A 21,416-nucleotide genomic window follows, 5' to 3' on the forward strand; every position below is an offset into this window, starting at 1 on the left:
GGAATATTTGCAACAGGAGACGGTTTCCAACCTCACAGCGTCCAGACACAGAGTGTATGATGTGGGGGACAAAGCCGGGAAACTCTTGGCCTGGCTGGATAGGCGAGAGCGAGGCACAAGGACAATAACGCAGTTGCGACCGGTGGGGGGGCAGCTCACAACGGACCCGCATGCCATAGTGAGTGAACTGGCAGACTACTTTCGGGATGTTTATACATCGGCGTCGGTCAGATCGGAGGCTGAGGCTGCGGCATCCATAAAAGACATTGAAATTCCCAGGCTCACGCAGTAGGATTCCTTGAAACTTGAAGCAGATCTCACTGAGGATGAATTAAGCGCCACTATCCGCTTGCTGCAGTCGGGTAAGGCGTTGGGACCCAACGGATCCCAATAGAATTATATAAACAAATGGCGGACACCATTAGTCCGTACCTATTAAAAATGTAGATCGATGGTAAAACAACAGCAGGGGGGAACGGACGTGTAGCCCCTCGGCTCCTCGATCCTTTGTTCCTCGCGACGATATCCTGACCTTTATCCTGCCGCTGTGTGATAGCGAGAGGACGGCAAGCGAGCGCTGCATTGGCTGGTGCTCCCCTGATGTCCCTGCCTGCCTGAGATCCCGATATATTTCCGAGTGCTTTGCGGCGTTCGTCCCTACCCCCGTAATCGAGACCCAGGCTGGGATGCAGATATGGCGGCTGCCGGAGCTACGAGGGGTTACGGATGCAGAGTGAACCTGGCGTCCTGATTGGCGCCGCTGTTTCCTAATGTACGCGCCTGCCTTCCACTTGTGAACTGTGTGCCCGCCGACCGGGAGCTCTCACGGGTGCCGCTGCTACCGGGATCTACAGGGGAGGTGAGTGGCGCCACCCCCACGATGGCAGATATCCGGATACTGTAGCTTCCCCATAAGCCTGCTACCGCTCCGAATTGATCGGCGTGAGGTCCTATCACGGATCGCCCACTGCTTACGGCACTGCCCGGAGACAGCGACCCGAGTCTCTGTGGTTTTGTGGTATTTGCGCCCACGCGCCCCTGTGATTCCCCTGATGGGGCTGCCAAGATGGCTGGCCCGGCTGCGCTGATTACCAACGTTGCCTTGTATAAGCACTGGACTGTGCTGCGGGGCCCTGGGCACTGTACTAACTTTGGGACCGCGCCTGTGCTCGTGGAGGAGATGGAACCCCCGGCTGCTCTAACTTCTGGCTCTATTCTCGACGCACTCGTCAACTTGCGGGCAGACGTGCGTGAAGGCTTTCTATCGCTGCACAAGAGACTTGATGCTGTCACGCCCGGGGTGGATTCTACACCATTGGCTTCCTTCTCTCACCGTGACGCTCTGCCTATCCTGATTCTAGACTGGGCTACATTGTTGCCGCACGAGTGCTCTACACTTCGGCTCTCCGACAGTGCTGCCGGACGCGTTTTGATGCCTGCTTTCTTCACCAGCGCAACACTGTCTCCGTATCTGTCGGAACTTGTAACCTCTGCCTTGACTTTGCTGCCTTCTGTAATGGCACCGCAGACGCAGCATCTGGTTAGCCTGATTGCCCACGCTCAGCGGGCCCTGCTTCTGACTTTCATTATTTTGCAGCATCGGTTGGCACCACTTTGTGGTGTTCATGGATTCGGTCGAGACTGGACCTGTCCATTTTGTCTTGGAACAACTCCCTGTCGAAAGCGGCCATCTTGTTCCTTTGTTTTGCTAGTGGGGGTCGCCCCACGAGGGTCCCGGCCGGGGGAACGGGTACAGACTGGCCAGGGTTAGCGGACTTCACTTGGTGGATTGTATATTCCTGGCTGGCGAGATTTCGGATTGAAGCGCTCCTATAAAATATTCTAGTGTGACTACTTGCTTTGTATGATGCTCGCAGCTCACTGATTTCGCTGATGCACATGTGGGGTAGTGACGACTTGGTTTCGATTGGCGGGTGGGGACTCGGAATGGGACACCTTTTCAGTGCGGGCTGTTTGCGATACTTGTGATCTCTCCCTATTTTGCTCAATACTGTATGCTATCTATTCTTGGTACTGTGTATAGGGTAGAAGGTGTTGTATGGCTGGGGTGTCCGGGAGACCTAGTATTTGGTGGTCTCCTCCCCTCTTCTTCCTCTTTCTTGGGAGTTACCCTTCTGTGGGTTTCTTTGGGCGACAGGCACGTTAGTGGGGGGGGAGGGCCGTAGCCTCTTCAACGTGCAGGGTGGGGGGGTTGGGGCTTGTTTTTCTTTCTTCTTTTGTTTCTATGGCCTTTTCTTCTTGTTCTTTCTCTTATTCCTCTTTTTCTTTCTTGTCTATCTGGGGTCAGACGGGGGGTTGGGTTTGGTTCTTTTCGGGACGTTCTTTGCGCTTTGCGTCTATGTCTTATCACATGATTTGTTGATTCTCTAACCACGATATCGATTTTAATGCATAGTCACTGAATGATTACAATTTTTTTGCTCTTCCTTCCCTTTTCTACTACTGTTTGAGGGCGCATGTCATGTCACGAATTTTCCCATATAATGAGTGCTTTATATGCGTCGTCGCATCCTTTTATTGCTGCCATTGAATGATCCCTCTAATATCCTACTATACTGTTGATAAGCTAGATTACAACTCCTTAGGTGATATATTGTTTGGGCGGGCGCTAAATGGGGCGACATGTGCTTCTGCACTTGTGTATTATTATTGTAATGATTTACGCTAGTATTTTGATACCGATGTCTCCTTTTTGGATATCCTTCTATGTGGCTCGCCCACTCAGCTACCCGGTCTGACTTTAGGACGATTCGTCAAAATGATAAAATGAAACCCTCTTTATCCTTTTCCTCCGGTCCCTTGCAAGTCCAGCGTTGTGTTGTTACCTTTGTCATCTATGGTAGCGCAAGGTACCTTGGCAGGTTGTGTATTGTCATAGCGGCCGGCCCGCAGTGGTTGTAGGCAGACGCTGTGTACTATGTTTGCGATAAATAAAGGTTTAAAAAAAAAAAAAAAATGTAGATCGATAGTCTGGAAAGGGGCAAACTACCACCCGACCAGCGGCTGGCAACAAAAGTGGCCATCCCGAAACCCGGTAAACCTCCGTCTGAGTGTTCCTCCTATCGCCCGATATCCCTCCTTAATGCTGAGGCCAAGATCCTAGCCAAGGCACTGGCAACCAGATTGCTTGCGCACCTCCCTCACTTAATCCATCCAGATCAATCAGGCTTCATGCCGAATAGGAATACCTTGCTTAAGCTCAGACGCCTGTACGGGGCTCTGGCCAAAGCGCCAACCCTGTCTGGGCCGGCGGTTGTCCTCTCCCTGGATGCGAGGATGGCATTTGACATGGTGGAATGGAATTATCTCTTCGCTGAGCTCTCCCACTTGGGATTTGGCCCTAGGTTTTGTGCTTGGGTCCGCCTCCTGTATGCCAGTCCTCTGGTGTATGTGGCGGTCAATGGCCACATATCTGACACTATACCCCTGGTGAGGGGGACACGCAAGGGCTGCACCCTGTCACCACTCCTTTTTGCGCTAGTATTAGAACCTCTTACGACCTGGATTAGAGGACACCCGCTACTGTTATGTTATGTTACGATTATTTATTGTGCGCACAGATACTCCAGCCAAGGAGCGTCCTGGCGCGGACTGCGGGGTATTCAGTGGACGGAGGGATGGAAGACCGTATTTCACTCTTTGCTGACGACATCTTGGTATACCTGACAGACCCTGAGTACTCCATACCAGTACTCCTTGAGATATGTGATGAGTTTGGGAAACTATCAGGGTGCACAATCAATTAGGCTAAATCGGTCCTGTAGGTGCGGAAGGGTCTGCCGCCGCGACTCCCTGTCACCTGTCCACTGGTAATTTCCCAGAGCACATTTAAATACTTAGGTATCCAAATCACTGCAGACCCAGCTAACTTCTATTCCGAAAACTTGGTGCCCCCTTTAGAGCGTTTGAAACGGACGTGACACACTGGGAATCACTACCCTTGACACTACTGGGGAAAGCAGCCTTATTTAAGATGATGGCTTTGCCCAGGTTTTTATACGCCCTCAAGAACACCCCATTCCCCGTCCCAATAAAATATTTTGATGAAATAGCTGCACAGGTATCTACGCTGCTATGGGGCAGTAGACCATTCCGAATAGCCCAAGCGAAATTACACCGCGGGTGGTACGATGGAGGCATAGCGCTCCCCAATGTGCAACTGTACTACTGGGCTGCTCATCTCAAGGTCATCAACCAGTGGATACATGCCTCACAGGCGGACCCGGCGGACAGGGCGAAACTGGGAGAGGGATGCATACTTGCGGCCCTGTACAATAGAGGACAAACCATGAAACTGATAGGACCCACAAAACATACAGCAATGATATGGCACCCGGAACAGGCACGACTTACCCCACTTTGGGACAAAAAGCTATTAGGATCTTTGAGAAAGAGCAAGGGCTTTGACCAGTGGGACGCCATAGGCATTTCCACGGTGGGAGACTTGTGGGACAAGGGGACTGTACTGTCATTTGCGTAACTTAGGCTTCAGTATGATTTGGCCCCAACTGAGGCTTTTCGATATTCGCAGATACGACATGCACTACTGGCAGTATTGCCACTGGACACTGAGGTCCCTGAATCTTCACCTTTGGAAGATAGATTGCTTACGGAATATACCAAAGCGCGCTACATCCCTTACATATCGCAAACTAATCAACAACCTACATGACCCCACAGTTACATTAAGAGACAGATGGGCGGTGGAGGTGGGAGACATGGATGATACGGAATGGCAGGAGGCCTTGGTCTCACCCAAAGAGATAGGCATACCCTTGCGGTTCAGACTCATACAACTGAAAATACTCCACCGCACATACTACACTAGGAGCGCAATATTCAAAATGGGAAAGGCACAACACCCATATTGTCTTCGGGGTGTGGGGAAGAGGGATCCTTCTTCCACACACTATGGGACTGCTCACGGATAGCCGAGTATTGGAGTTAAATACTACGTACGATATCACAGGCAATGGGAGTGTCGCTCCTACCGGAGCCGCGTAAATGCCTCCTAAACGTGTGGGACCCTAATGACCTTACAAGACATGGGATGCAGCTGCAAGGATTTTTAACAAAAAATTCAGATAAGCTGGGCGCTCTGCCTGGTGTGTACGTTTGGAGGTTCTCAATAGCTAGGTGAAAGTATGGTTCGTTAGAGCGAACGGAAAAGCCCTTAACCGTTCAATTAGAAAATCATGAAAGACTCTCACATTAACAGAAACAACGATGCTCGTGTGCGAGAGCATCGTTGTTTCTGACCTTACAAGACATGGCAAAATATGGGCTACACTGGGTCTCATGGTTGCAAAGCGAAATATAGCACAAAAATGGGGAGCTGCAGATATACCAACACTGACGGCATGGTGTGGCGACATGGACTCTATTATGTTGACTGAGAGAACAGTCTATACAAATCGTAAGTGCCCCCAGAAATGGACTAAGATATGGGCGGCATGGAACACATATCGAGGGGACATTTGTGAGCCGATACCGGATATTGACGATGATGATTCTGATGATGTACTCGGGGATATCTGAAAGAATTAGGCCAAGAGACGTATGTAATGTTTTTCTTACTGCCAACCAAATCAAAGTGAGACCTATTGAAGTATTGTGTATACGGTTATATAGCCTATTTGTAATGCACAAGCGTATGTATTTTGATATAAAGGCCGGTGTTTTGATTGAAAACAATAAAACAGATTTTCAAAAAAAAATAAAAATACCGGGACTCCCAGCCAGATAAAAGGAATTTATTCAAAGAAGTGAATCTACAAAAGATCCAATGCTAGAGAATTTGCATTTAGCTGCATTCAAAGGCGTTGCAATTATTTCAGCATGTAAGGACAAACATTTCAGCAGTACCAACGCTAAATTATCAATTAAATCAGGGTTGTTGAGAGCCTAAATGGAATCCTACAGAAGGCGACTGCATGCACTAGAAAATATAAGATACGGCTTAAAGTCACTGGGGAAAAAATATCAGGAGTGTTTTCTATATTCTGGTTCTTCCTTTTCATGAAAAGTTGACTATATTTTCCTTAATTCTTTCTGAAGCAACATACATTAGTATAAGTGAAATTCAAAGATTTACCCACATTTAATCGCTATATTCAGTCCAATATCCATTAAAGAAAGACAACTAACAGTATTTTAGATAAGTGACAACTGCCTCTGAACTTCTGCTTATTTATAACATGAAATCTAGGAAAGTGCTTGGAAGTAAAAAATATTTGATATTAAGTCAAACTTTGAGATAAGGTGGGTGTACAAAAGGCCACGTTTAATGACAACACTCATAAACATGACAATTGATGATTAACAGAAAACACATTATCAAAACATTAACAACAGCTATTATTGAAGAATATCATCGAAATTGCATTGTTCATTATTAAAGCTGCCTTTGCTCTTAAAATATTCTTCTTTCCCCGAGCACCAAGGGGCCCTCTGGTTCGCATCTCCCATCCAAAATGCCCACGCAAGGTGCAACCCACATGCGCCCCTGAGTGATGGGCCCCAGACCTCGGGTCCTTGTCCGCCATTTCCAGGGCCCCACCTCTCGTCCACCAGGCTGCCCAGGATCCCAGGAGGCTTGTACCTGTCGCCCTAGCCTCCCCAACCGGTGACCTCCATCCCCCTACGGAGAGCTTACCTTCTCTCCCCTCAGTGCTGGCCTAGGGAGTGCGCAAGGCGTATTCCCGTCCATTTTGTAAGTCTATATCAATGGTCCAATGTCTCTTTTCCGCAACTCACCCCCTCAAACTACTGCATTAGGGGACGGGTGGGTGGGAGTTAAAGTCTTAATCTAAGGCGAGGGGTATGGGGCCAGCAGGGTGAGAGCAGGTCCGGTGTAGGCAAGAGGCCGAGATCCCTGTGTTACTGACCTAAATAGGTCACGGCCTCTGCCCCCGCCCCCCACCGGACGTGCGTCACCTCCCGCCCAGCTCCCCAGCAGAAGTGCAGTGCTGAGGGGGGCCCCCTGGAGGATGAGGGCCCCCCTGCAGCGCGGGGGCTGCAGGGGCCTGTGTTACGCCCCTCAGGTGAACCTGGCTCCTGCACTGCCACTCCAGGCACATACAAGGACCATCTTGTGCTGTATGCGCCCTCCGTCCACCCGCTCCATCCTACCTGAGGCTTCCAATAACTCACCTAATCTACTCTGCCTTGAGTTTAGCGTTCTCAGATGTGCCACAGTGGACTGTCAGGGATTTCTGCCCATCATTCCCCCCACCCTTGGACTTATATTTTTATGCGAAATTTTCATCACAAGAGTCGAAAGAGCTGTGAAGGTTTAGGCCTGCATGGGGTGTTGTAAGTTAAATGAGCGGGGCCTGCTCCGTCCCTGAAGAATTTGTCGCCCTCCTGCCTCCCACGCAGCAGGTGGGGCGCAGCTGTCCCTAAGGGCTCACCCTGTGCGCTCGGGGGTCCCTTTTCAGAGCTCGCCACGCCCTGAGCCAATCCCACCTCCATCCCGGCTCCTTTTAGCCAGGCAGGGGAATGCGCCTCGAAGCACGTCCAGCAGTCATTCAGCTTGGGTTGCGTCATATACAGCTGGGGGCGGGGCCATGCTTACCAGGGTACAGGAGTCTTGTCGCGAATAAATAGTGCCCCTCCCCCCTCCCACCTTTGATCTCTCTCTACCCTGGACCCGGGGGAGTCCCAGGAATAGCTTGGAGGCGCCGTGCACCCTAACTCCAGGGCTTAGATCAGATATGCGGCCCTTTGTGGGATTTGTTATAAAAGGGACCGGCTGGTGCGCGGGGGAGGGATCGTGTATCCGCCGCCCCACCCCAGAATGAACAACTGTGCCATGCGGGCTTCCGATATAGCCGGACCTGGAGGGAGAGGCGAGGAATTCCCCTCCCCGGGCACCCCACTCCAAAATAACCCCTCCACACCCGTTAATCCGCACCTCAGAGAGGTGAGGGGGCGGGGGTGACACCCAGGCCCCACCCTGGGGCAGAGGACAGGGGGCCTGGGATTACACGGCTCATCCTGGGCGCAGCTTTTCCTAAGACATCAGAGGGCCCCATAGGTGGCTCCGCCCCTTCACACCCCGGCCGATGGCAGGCGACGCACTTTACCACCACCAGGGGGCGACAGGGTCCATGACTTGTCTTGACGAGGCTAGGCGTAGGACGAGTTAATACAAATTAAAATACTGCTGAAAAATCATGCATATGGGAATTTAAAAAAAATGCAAACATAATACGATAAAGTACGTGCATATCATTAAAGGTAAACGTGCTCGAAAGTTATTTGTTTGTGGGGAAGGTACATGAGAGTCTCAAAGCGCCTTGAAGGCTGCTAAGGTGCCTTGTTTCAAGCACGATGACGACATTAAAGTATTCATGTCATTATATTATGACAGCTTGGGCGACAGCTTATTATCAACTAGTGGCTAGAAGCACTAGACACATGGCAAAAGGAACTAGGCGCAGGGGAGGGGCATGTAAGGCCTGCCCCGGGGCCGGGGGGCTGCAGGTGAGACCGGATCTGCCTCGGTGGCATAGGCTACCTCATGGATAGCCACTTCTGCGAGAAAGATCAGACGAGGAACCGCGGATCCGGAGGAACCCGGGACAGACACTAACTTCCCGCCACCAACAACAAACGCAACATGTTTTCATTGACATAAAAAGAGCAGAGGCGGCCGCAGGATGTTTACCATCCTGATGCGTGCCAGGCAGCCGACACTGCGACTGTGGCATCTGAGTGGCAGGCACTGCCCTTCTTTGTACCCTCGGCCTGGTGCCTAGGGCTTATGTGTCAAATAACTCATCTATACATACCACATATCTCGAATCCACAACTGGGGTTATGTTATTCCGTATATTACATGCTGCTATTCTTTATAGATATATTCACGTACGATGAATTGGGCATACATGCCTTGTGACTTCTATGGTAACATACAATATCCTTATTATATACAGCTGGGGGTGTTTTATTCTGTATATTACATGCTGCTATTCTTTATAAATTATTCACGTACGATGAAATAGGCATATGCCTTGAGACTTCTATGCTGACATTTAATAGCCTTATATTATACATTTGGGGTATGTTATTATGTATATTACATGCTGCTATTCTTTATAGATCTATTTATGTACGATGAACTAGGCATGTCTTGTGACTTCCATGGTGACATAATACCCTTATAATATACCGTTGGGGTGTATTATTCTGTACATTATACAGCGCTATTCCTTCATTATATCTAAACGCATGTTTAATTAACTGGGCCTTGTGGCTTCTACGTGACTTCTAACATCCTTATAATGTACGGTTTGGGTATGTTATCCTATATATAATGCACTATGCTAGTTTTAAGTGTCAACAATATATCTAAACCACCATCGTGTTTGTCCTCTCTTCCAACCGATTGTAAAGCGCTCTGATATCCTTCGGGATCTTGTTCGCGCTATATAAAACTTTATAAATAAATAAATGAATAAATAAATAAATGCAGTTGTTTAAATACTTGATTACCTGCCTTGGTGCTAAGAAGAAAAACAAACACTGGCTTCCGGCAAAAGTTATTAATGGCAAGATGCCTTTCTTCTCCTCTCACAGATCCATCCAGCCTCTCATAGCTGTAACCTTTTGCAAAAACAAAACAAAAAAAATACTATAATACTGGTGTTCTATTTTAAGCATTCAAATCAACATTAAATGCTTCACTGATAAGCAACCATAAGACAAAGGTTTCAAAATATCTACTCCAATTCTGTAAAAAGGTAGAATAACTTTCAAAATAAAGTACAAAAACAACCTCAAATATGTCTGTCTACCTGGAAAAAAAATGTACGGAAAAGATAAGTGGAAATCTTGGTGTAAAACTATTAACAAATGCACTTAGTATTGCTCACTTTTAAGACAGCATTACCAGGATGCAGGTGTTGTGGTTCAGCAATAACAGGCTACTTACCTATAACAAAATGGCATTCCTCCAAGGATTATTCTTTCTCACACGTGGCAAAAACTCCCATAACACTTCTTACAACACTTTTGTTTTTAAATGTATATTTGTCAGCAATTTAGTGCCAACAACCAGCATGTATACATACAAATCACTTTGCTATGAATTTTGAAACAGATTTCACTTTTGTGATGGACGCTTCGCAATGTAACCCTCTCACTGCTTAGAAGGAAAAGTTCTCGAATTCAGGACAATAGCCAAATCCCTCTGATTTTTAGGTCGAGCCTCGGCCTGTTGTATCTCTTCTGTGAGGTTTTGGCAGATCCATCGATTGCCATTGGCTGCTATCTGTGGCATTTAGAAATGCTGGCTTGTTATTGGTGCATTTGTGAAAATGTCCCTTCTGTGTGTGCTTAATTCCCTCCTTGGCGATTTCACTAAGAGAATATTTTAGTTGGCCATCACACCATACACAGTGTGATGGCATCTTCTTTCTCCTTCCGTATGGGCACTACAGCCTTATACACAGCTTGGTTCCCTTCCACCTCGCTGCTCTCAGATGCAAGGGTCCTGGGTGCACAGCTTGTTTATGATTGTTGGGGCACAGCTCTCCCACCTAAATGTTTTTAATCAATTGTAACATACATAAACTCTCAGCACGGCACCCGTTTCATGGGAGCAGCACTTTATCTTTTACTTGTTGTACTTAGCGCTCGTATTTACGAGCTCCGACATCCTTGTAAATGTGTAAATTCCTTTGCTGGTACCAGCCTTTTTATTTTGATGTTTCTCTTCCCACTGGAATTTTTTATTCATATCTGTTCAACAGATCCTCAGGAGATGGGGGACCCAAAAGGTGCACAGAGTAGCAGTGCAGAATATCAGCTGGAGCCCCAGAAGAGCAGGTCGGCACTCTTACCTAGTATAGAAAGCATTTCATATAGATGGGGCATTCAGAGGGTTAGAATAAAATGCTTGAAAATCCGCCTCTATGTTGGGCTTTTCGAAAGCCGACCTTTTTAGGTCTCGGCTTAGCGTACACTGCGCAGCAGTGTCGCGCAGCCGAGAATTCATGTTTCTTAGTACGGGGGCTTGAACCTGCCCCTCTTCTCCATTGGCTGGCTTCCTAAACGGAGGCCAGCCATTGGAGGAGAGGGGCATCACTCCGTTCAAGCCCATTCCTTTTCGGATTTGGGGGCGTGTTTTTTGTAGTTTTCTTGCCGGGACATCATTCGTCACTCAACTGCAAAAACCACGCCCAAATGCGAAAATGGCGCTGCTTTTGAGACGCCATTTTTGCCCGACCACCGCCGGAAGAAGTCAAGAAGCTGCCGAGTCCTCCGGTGAGTGCTTGCTGTCCTGCCCCCTCGCTGCTTGTGCTTGCTGTCCTGACCCCCCTCGTTGCTTGCTGTCCTGCCACCCCTCGTTGCTTGTGCTTGCTGTCCTGCCCCCCCTCGTTGCTTGTGTTTGCTGTCCTGCCCCCTCATTGCTTGTACTTGCTCCCCTGCCCTCCCGTTGCTCGTGCTTGCTGTCCTCCCCCCCTCGTTGCTTGTGCTTGCTCCCCTACCCCCCGTTGCTTGTGCTCGCTGTCCTGTGCTGTTCTGCCCCCCCCTCATTGCTTGTGCTTGCTGTCCTGCCCTCTCGTTGCTTGTGCTTGCTCCCCTGCCTCTCTAGTGGAGAAGTGTGGCTCAGGGGTTAGAGGCGGCAGACCCGGAAGCTGAGATCGGCCCTGGACCAGGGTTCAATTCCCCGCCTCGGCGGGTTTTGGGCTAAAAATTCCACGGACTCTATAATTCTCGCTGCGGTGCCTTCTCGACTCACGGGTTTACACTCTGCGACTCTGGGCAATAGCTTGCTTAATCTCCACAACGGCCCCTCGCGGCGGGATGCCTGGCTTTCACCTTGTGGATACCCTGCCGGGGCTATCTCACAGGGGAATACCAGGACGGGTTCCCTAAGCAAGCGCCAGTGAGGTTCCGTGACGATCGTAAGTGATGTTTTTGACTCGCACGAATATGGTCGAGTCTGGTATCTATGAACCGCAAATGACGAGTTTAGTGGGTGTACGCGTTTTCGCTGTGCTAGCCTAAACCGTTCGTTTGTTTCGTGGGTTTCTTCATCTGAGCCCACGGGTTCCATCTTAGATACGGCATCCATTTTGTCTCTTGCCCTCAAGTAGCCAGCGAACGGACGTTGTCCGCTTCGCGACCCTGGGATTCCCAAACTCTTGCGGAAGACACGTTTCCTTTGAAAGTGTCTTTATGATGAGGGGGAGGATACTGTAAGGCAGATGGCCCCGCTCGAGGCTCATCTTGCCGGGCCGGTCTATTGTCTTAGTTTTGCATTTATTAGGCACGTCCCCTTTGATGTCTGCAGCTCGTGTTTCCCGATACCACCCCTTTTACACCCTTTTCGATCTTCTCACTGTTTCTGTCTTCCTCCGCACCTGTTTCTGTCACTTCCACGATTTGTTTACTGCTGATTGGAATGTACTAATGGTGGGAAGATGGGCTTTTACAGTTGGGAACTACCAAACGTTTCTGTACTTATGTTCCGGGCCCTGAATACATGAAAGCAACCCCTTATGGTCTTTACGATGGGAACTAAGTTGTAAACCTTTGTGTACTATGTTATCTTATGCATGAAAACTATATAAAAGGAGCGATCCACAGAGGCAAGTCGAAGCAGACTCCTCGAACCTACACGTGTTGTACTTCCTGTGACTTCTGTGTTCCCTGCAGTAATAAACCTCGAATCTTTGACGCCGAAGGAAGTGTCCCGTGTCTCTGTCATTTGTACGCCGGAACAGGTTACCCACGAAGGTTTCAGGTGTTATCCCTGGCACCGCTGGGTCTTAAGAAAACCCGGTCCTTCAGTTGGCGCCCAACGTCGGGCTGCATCAGTGGTACCGGTCCAAGCCTGACGATCGTGAGGAACTTCGTGTGAAATCTCCGAGGGAAGGTGCACCCCGCTTCATCGATCCTGTTGTCGGAACAAGTGGGCTGACGACTTTTCCCGCGAAGATCCCCGCCTCCTGACGGCTGCGACGGACTGCTGCCCTGACTGTAGACCTGTTTGGCGCCTGGCGTAGACCTTGGTACAGCGGGACGATTGACGGGCCTTCCTGGTGACGCCATTGATCTTTGAGTTAAGTATTTGTGGGTCGCTCCCAGAGTCCTTAGTTGTGGGTGCTTAGTTGTTGCATGGTTCCATTGCATTTGTGGTTCTTAGTACTTGGTTCTTTGTTGTGATATTTGACGTCTGCAGTCGCCAAAAAACGAGGGTTTTTGCTCTTTGCAGGGACATTGTTAATCCTATAACCCTTGAAGTTTGTGAAACTCGGTTAGTGTGCACGATGCCTGGCCGTAGTACTTTGTTCAGTTGCTTTAGAAGTTGTGGTGTGGATTCCCGACTGGAGGACTTGTGTCCGATACCTCCAGTTGGAACTCCAACTTATGAGCTGTACAGTAAACATGGTTTAGGTCCAATTACATTCAATGAGTGTTGGGTTCGCTATACTAAAAAAGACGGTGTCCTTAGTTGGCCACCTCATGGTAGTTTCGAGACCCCGATTTTAGATAATTTAGAAGTTAAATTGTTCCAGAGAAAATCAAGGCCGGCCATGTTTGATTCCTTTCGGTTGTGGCGTAAAGAAGCCAAACAGCGAGAAATCAAACAGATTAAACGTAATAAGAGAGAAGGAGTTGTTACCACGGTAAGAAATGCAGAGCAGTTCCAGCGAGATAAGGAGGAAAAGGAAAAGGAAGTTTTCGATAGATTACAGCGTATGACTATAGATAAGTGTTACCCCGCTTTACCGACAGGTACAGATAAGAAGGAGGAATCAGCAGATGACCCCTTGTTGTCCTATCTCTTGAAATCACCACCTCCGTACGCACAGGGTACCGTAGCTCCTGTGGTTCCCCCTGCTCCTGTTCCTCCACCTGCTCCTGTGCCTGTTCCACAACCTGTCCCCGTTCTTCAACCCGTTCCTGCTCCTCCACCTGCTCCCGTCCCTACTGCTCCTCCGCTTGTACTTCCTCATACTCCTGTTCCCGCTGTTCTGATTACTCCTGCTGTCTCTTCCGTTCCTGACTCTTCTCTTGTTACCCCGTTGTGTTACTCTTCTTCTCCATCTGTCCGACGTCGTACCCCTTCTGTTGCTGCTAACTTCTTTAATTCTCTTGGACCTATTCTTGAGTCCGCTGGTTCGGACGGTCCTCAAAGACGAAGTCAGCTTCCCGGTGGTAGGGAGCGTGACTCGCTGTATAATATGGCTATGGGTTGGATGAAATACCCCTTTAGAAATCCTCCACGTGTGGTGCTTGATACGTTTTGCCAATTCAACATACCGACACAAAGGTTCGTGTTTGAAGAAATGTGCAAGGCTTTACGTGACCTAATATCGGCTGATGCATCTGACGATGTATTGACTGCTCTGACTAATCTTCAGCTCCAGTTTGCGAGCGGAATGCTGGTGGGCACCAATGTTCGACGTGCTGTCGAGCAATTGTTGTCTTTTCGTCCTTCTACGATCCCTCGGGCATTGTTTTTAGAAGACATCGAGGGGCCGCTTGCAGCGCCTGGTCAGTATCCCATGCGCGAAGTTACACCAGTATGGATGCCTGGTGATGCACAGGCTGTTCCTATTGTTCCGCCACATTTCCAGAGAGTGTGGATACATCTTCCATGGAAACGGTCGGAAGTTTTGCAGGTGAAGCAATCTTTGCCTGACCCTCGCAAAAATCCTGCAGGGTATTATAAGGAATTATCGCAGCTTGTGGATGCTACGATAATGAATCTTGCCGATATTGATATGTTGTTTGGCAATGTCGTGCCGCAACCGGTATGGGCAAAGATTCGGCAGGAAGACCATGCGGCAGAATTAGGCGGTGATTGGGCTGCACTTCTTGCTGCGGATGCCTTGCAAGTTGGTGGGGCCAAGCCCGAACAGTTGATTGCTAATCTCCCTCAGAGAATAACTTTTATGAAAACGCTTATGCCAGCTATGAAGGTGAATTGGGATAAACTGTCCGCTTGCAAGCAAAAGAAGGATGAGAGTGTCTCTGACTTCTTTACGAGATTTGAGGAGGCATTCATTGATCATAGTGGTCAGGATATGGGTACTGAGGGAGGTCAGCGATTGTTTGTGGATAAGTTTGTCTCGAATTTGTTGCCGGACTTAAGCAAAACAAATTACGAAATTCAGAAAGTGCATGGGCTGTTTCCACTTCTGCTCAAATATTGGCCACGGCCCAATATTATGAGAATAGAGAGAAAGAGGAAACTGATCGAGCTGATAAAAAGACTAAAGAACTCAAAACTAAGGTGTTGTTGCAGCAAGCGTATCCTCCGCGTTCGAATCAGAATGATTCGCAGCAACGAAATCGATCGCAGTCTCAGTCGAATAGGTCGCAATCATGAAATGACTCCTCTTCGCAGAGATCTACATTGGGGTACAATCAGTGTGCCTATTGTAGGGGAGAGGGTCATTTGAAATTAGATTGTCCACTTTTGCGTGATTGAAATAGTGGTAATTCATCTAGAGGAGGTCGTGGTGGTCCTCAACAGACATCACGTGGTAGAGGTCGCGGTGCTCAAAACGATCGTTCCAACAATTCTTCTGACTCTAATAATTGTTTCGATCAACGCGGATCATCGCAAGGGCGATCTGCGCAGTACAATGTGGACGATTATTACGTCGATCAGGATACTGACGACGGTAATTACTAGGACAGCCATGGACAAGGAGAGGGAGTAGTATCAGTTACGGTTGATCAGAGAGGGCCTTACGTCGCAGTTGCCACCTCGGGCGTCGTTGAGCCTTTTCTGTTGGACACTGGTGCAGCGAAAAGTTCCATCATGCATTCGAAACTCCCTGGCGCACCTTTGTCTGGCTTAACAAATGTTTCCGTTGGATTCTCTGGCGCCCCCGTTAGCAATCCGGTTTCACGTCCTTTGCCTCTTACAATTGGGCCTCGTGAGCTGAAAGCTCCTTTGATTTTGACTACTGGTTGTGGTGAAAATCTTTTGGGCCTGGATTTGCTGAAACGTCTGTATGCGACTTTGTATTGTTCTCCTGCGGGAGTAAAGTTTACGTTGGGTGAGAGAGTTGTCTCTCCTATGTACTTATCCATCGATAAATTTCCACCGGAATTGAGTTCTCTTCCTGCATCCTTGTGGGCGACAGGTCCCAATGACGTGGGCCTGCTTGACATCTCCCCTTATGTTGTTCACTTGAAATCTAATGTGCGATTGCCACGTATTCCCCAGTATCGTATCTCTCTTGATGGAGAGCGAGCGCTGTTAGCGATCATCTACGATTTGATTGAGAAGGATGTTATCGAGGAGACTCAGGGAAAAGTGTGCAATAGCCCTGTGCTACCCATTCTGAAGCGCACTGATCCATCAAAATCCCCCGTTTATCGTTTTGTCATCGATTTACGGGAGGTAAATAAAATAGTGATTCCTCAGTTCCCTGTGGTGCCTGACATTACGGCTCTACTGACTCTGATTCCAGCCTCTGCATCCTGGTTCTCAGTGATCGATCTGAAGAATGCTTTCTTCAGCATTCCGATTGCTGAGGAAAGTAGGGACCTTTTCGGTTTCTCTCTTGGTGGCCGCAGCTTCAGGTTTAAACGCGCTCCTCAGGGTTACTGTGAGAGTCCATCGATATACAGTCAAGACTTGAAGGGCCAACTTGATGCATTTGTGTTGCCGGCCGGTGCGGCCTTAATCCAATATGTCGACGACTTATTGGTGGCTGCAGATACTCAGGACATTTGCAAACTTGCTACGGTGTCGTTGTTGCAGCATCTCTGTGATTTACATCACAAGGTGTCACCTTCTAAAGTGCAATATTGTTGTCAAGAAGTAACCTACCTAGGTCACTTATTGTCAAAGGAGGGAAAAAGGTTGACCCCAGAGAGAATTGCAGCGATTGCTCGAATGACTGTGCCAACAACTCAGAGAGATGTGCGTGCCTTTTTAGGTATCACGTCATACTGCAGGCAATGGATTCCAAATTTTTCATTGCTAGCGAAACCATTGGTGGCTCTTACGTGCAAGGATGTTCCAACTCCTTTACCATGGACGGAAGAATGTCAGAAAAGTTTTTCTGAACTGCGTGATGCGTTGTGTTCGGCTCCTGTGTTAGGTACCCCTGACTACAGTAAGCCGTTTACATTATACGTTCACGAGAGGGAAGGTTGTGCGTTGAGTGTTTTGACACAACAATTCGGCGGTAAGCAACGTCCATGTGCATATTTTTCCTCGACCTTGGACCCAGTAGCTAGAGCATTGCCGAGTTGTTTGAGAGCAACAGCGGCAGCTGCGGTGTCCATCCGACAATCTGCAGGATTGGTCATGGATAATATGCTTACGGTGATGGTTCCGCATACGGTTGACACTCTCTTGAATCGTACGAAAACTCAACACCTGACGAGTGCAAGGTTGTCTGGGTACGAGTTGACGCTTTTGGCAAGTCACATTCAAATAAAACGTTGCAACGTCCTGAACACGGCGACTTTGTTGCCAATAAATATGGAATCAGACGAAGTAGCACCCCATGACTGCTACTTACGAACTGAGGAGGAAACTAAAGGTCGAGTGGACCTGAAAAATACTCCATTGGAAGATCCCGATGGGACCTTGTATGTGGATGGGTCGTGTTTTAAGTTGCCGAATGGCGATGTAACGACTGCATATGCTGTGGTGACGTTAAATACTGTTGTGGAAAGTGCGAGATTGAATCAGAATTCTGCTCAGGCGGCAGAGCTGATTGCTTTGATTAGAGCGTGCGTGTTGTCGAAAGGGAAACGGGTGAATGTGTTCACTGACAGCCAATACGCATTTGGCGTGGCCCATAGCTTCGGACGTTTGTGGAGAGAGAGAGGTTTTATGACATCGCATGGTACGAAAATTCAGCATGGAGAGCTTGTGAATGATCTTTTGGATGTATGATATGTATGATGTACAATCCTGGTAAGGGAACCCCTACACCTCCTGGCCATTTTGCTCCCCCTTCATGTCCCTTTGAGGTGATTCAGCTAGACTTCATCCATATGGAGCGATGCAACAACCTGAAGTACGTTTTAGTTGTGGTTTGCGCATTCTCCCGATGGATTGAAGCCTACCCTCTCAAAGACAACACTGCTCTGTCCACTGCGAAAATGCTACTGAAGGAATACTTTCCTCGGTATGGAATGCCACAGATTGTATGGTCTGATAACGGAAGTGAGTTTGTGGGAAGTGTAATGAAGAATGTGTGTAAGGGCCTTGGAATTACACAGAAATTCCACAGCGCCAATCATCCCCAGTCAGCAGGTTTGGTTGAAGGGTATAATGGCACCCTTAAGTTGAAGTTAGCAAATATTCAGGCTACGACTGGTCTCTCGTGGCCTGACGCTTTACCTTTAGCTCTTCTGTCAACTAGGGCGACTGTACACTCCCGAGTAGGGCTTAGTCCCTACGAGATTGTGTTCGGCCGCCCTGCAAATGTTTGGGGGCTCCTTAGACCGAGTGTGTATTCTGATCTTGAGTATCCAATGTTGAACGACTATCTGCATGATCTGACTGCTAAACTGAGGTTAATTCACCAACAGGTCTTTGAAGGACTGCCGACGCAGACGGAGTTTCCAGGCCACCAGCTCCAGCCTGGAGACTGGGTGGTGGCACGAAACTTTGGACGGAAGCGCAACCTTGAGCCTCGCTTCACCGGACCCTACCAAGTGCTTCTTGCCACGAGGACTGCTGTTCGTTTGGAAGGACGCAAGAACTGGGTGCACGCCACCCATACTAAAAAGGTACCTATACCTTTGCCAGCAGACTCGTGGGTGAGGAAGGGCATCGCCTCGTCCGAAACAGAAGCTGTGCAGACCTTCGTTCCTTTTAGCGACGCCCAGCTTGTTGGAGAATCCTCAGTGCAGCAGGACGACATTGTTGAACATTTGTCATCGCAAAGCTCAAGATCTGAACAATTGACTGATCAACAGAACTCTGTCCCACCATCGGATCAGTTGTTTGACGAACAGACACGTCCTGGGAGAAGCCGATATTTTCTGCGATCCAATATCAAAGACTAATAAAAGATTTGCTTTCTCCCTTGACATCCACGTTACCCCATTGCCACCATTCAGTCTGAACACACTTGTATAATTGTGATTTTTGATTGTGAGCCTTTTTCCACATGTGTTTTTGCTTCCACAGCTAGGAGATTTTGTATAGATTTGTAAATCAAACATACCTTACATCCGGGTGGACCGTAGGGCCGCGCGGGTACTTCCTTCTGGTTAGTAGGTCTTGACACTAGGTCGGAGACCGTCGGTTCCTGGGAACTCCTGGGGATTGACTACTGCTACACAGAACGAAGTGCGTCAAAAACGTTGCGGACGGTTTTAGAGGATGGCATTCTCTAAGATGTTGGATTTGGAAAAAGCTCAAGACCAAAGATTCAAGCTGCAGCAAATTGCTCGTACAAAATGCTTCATGTTTCAGGTGTTCCTTCTGTTCTTAACTGTTTCTTCGTTATTGGTGGGTGGGGTGTATTACATGATACAGTCCTTGTTGCGTTCTGCCTCACCTACCACTTCTTCTGAACTTAAAAATACATCCACTGTTTCTCCTCATTCCTTCCACATCTTACCCCAACATGAGCAGGTTAGACGTGCGGAATTCATGAATAATTCCTTCGTTCAGCTCCTTCATCAGCATCAGTTGGTGGTGAACACTACCAATTGTTGGGTGTGTGGGTTAATGCCACATACCACCGATAAGGGAATTCCGTACTTGGTCCTTCCTTATAGTTCCCAGGGTTCAGCTCGAGCATTTCAAACAATGTTTCGAAGCGCACTAGATTCCTACCCCAATCGAGAGCCACGTCTTCCACACTTTGGTCCCGGTCCGTACCACAAGCCTTTGGCAATAGCGATTGCTGATTTAGATAGGGATATCTTTGAGCCGTCGCTCATCCCAGAGGAAGAGGTGCGAGCCTATAGGGATCTGAGTGAGGCTGAGTATAGTGCGCTCTTGGGTGAAAGACAGCTTAAAAGCTTGTCTCCAATATGGATCGTACCCCACCTTGGTAATTTCTGTCTAAAAGGTCGTGGCCGAAGTCCGAGAGCTCACCTTGGAGAGAGTGCTTGCTCTGAGACGTATGTCTTACCAATGCTCTCTTCCCCTGTTCTCCTGACTGCCAAGGGTACGTACTTTGTTTGTTATGACCGTGCATATACATGGTTGCCCCTTGACTTTGCGGGCACATGTTATATTGCAAACTTGTTGCCACCGACTTTTACAGTCGCCTCCGATTACCACAAGACCCGAGTTGTGAGGGGCGTGATTAGCGAAGAGGACACTGCCGGTCAAGAGGCAGGAGACTTTTTCAAGGGTTTCTTTCCGTTTTGGGGTCCTATGGTCAATAGTAGGAACCTGAGACAGTTGACCCGAGTGGTGGAATCGACAGCTAATATCACTGCCAGTGCCCTTGGTAATATCACAGCAGAGCTTCAGGCGGATAGGCTTATGACGTTACAAAACAGTATGGTTTTAGACGTTGTCTTAGCAGATCGAGGTGGAGTATGTAAGGTGATCCATTCGAGCTGTTGTATTTTCATTCCAGACAACGCTCCGACTGTCTATCAAGCCATCTCAAAGTTGCATAAGATCTCTGAGTCCATACACGTGGACGTAGGGGATTGGACACTACTTGGGTGGTTTTGGGGCCTAATGTCGACTTGGGGTTGGAAAATTCTGATGATCACCGGGGCTGTTGTAGCATTCCTGTTCACGTGTTGCCTTTGTGTGCATTGTGGTCCTGCCTTTTGTGGCCTCTGTGCTACGACGTGTATAAGACAGCCGCCTGTTACCAAAGGAACTCTGATGGATAGAATTATGTTACAGCAACATCTTGATGGTCTGATGAATATCAAGATCGATTATGATTCCGACTAGTGCTTGCCTACATGAGGGCAAAAGGAGCGTCTGAGGTTCCGTGACGATCGTAAGTGATGTTTTTGACTCGCACGAATATGGTCGAGTCTGGTATCTATGAACCGCAAATGACTAGTTTAGTGGGTGTACGCGTTTTCGCTGTGCTAGCCTAAACCGTTCGTTTGTTTCGTGGGTTTCTTCATCTGAGCCCACGGGTTCCATCTTAGATACGGCATCCATTTTGTCTCTTGCCCTCAAGTAGCCAGCGAACGGACGTTGTCCGCTTCGCGACCCTGGGATTCCCAAACTCTTGCGGAAGACACGTTTCCTTTGAAAGTGCCTTTATGATGAGGGGGATGATACTGTAAGGCAGATGGCCCCGCTCGAGGCTCATCTTGCCGTGCCGGTCTATTGTCTTAGTTTTGCATTCATTAGGCACGTCCCCTTTGATGCCTGCAGCTCGTGTTTCCCGATACCACCCCTTTTACACCCTTTTCGATCTTCTCACTGTTTCGGTCTTCCTCCGCACCTGTTTCTG

General features: G+C 48.5%; 1 protein-coding gene across 2 annotated transcripts in view; it reads right to left on the bottom strand.

Moving 5' to 3' along the window:
• CHD1L (chromodomain helicase DNA binding protein 1 like) overlaps positions 1-21,416 on the bottom strand; it is a 392,592-nt gene that overhangs the window by 227,495 nt on the left and 143,681 nt on the right. For both annotated transcript variants that reach the window (XM_086934085.1, XM_086934086.1), the window contains exon 12: positions 9,520-9,630. In XM_086934085.1, the coding sequence (XP_086790211.1) occupies positions 9,520-9,630 (111 nt within the window). The remainder of the gene's footprint in view (positions 1-9,519; positions 9,631-21,416) is intronic.

The sequence above is a fragment of the Lissotriton vulgaris genome, chromosome 8 (assembly GCF_964263255.1).
Source record: "Lissotriton vulgaris chromosome 8, aLisVul1.2, whole genome shotgun sequence".
NCBI lineage: Eukaryota > Metazoa > Chordata > Amphibia > Caudata > Salamandridae > Lissotriton > Lissotriton vulgaris.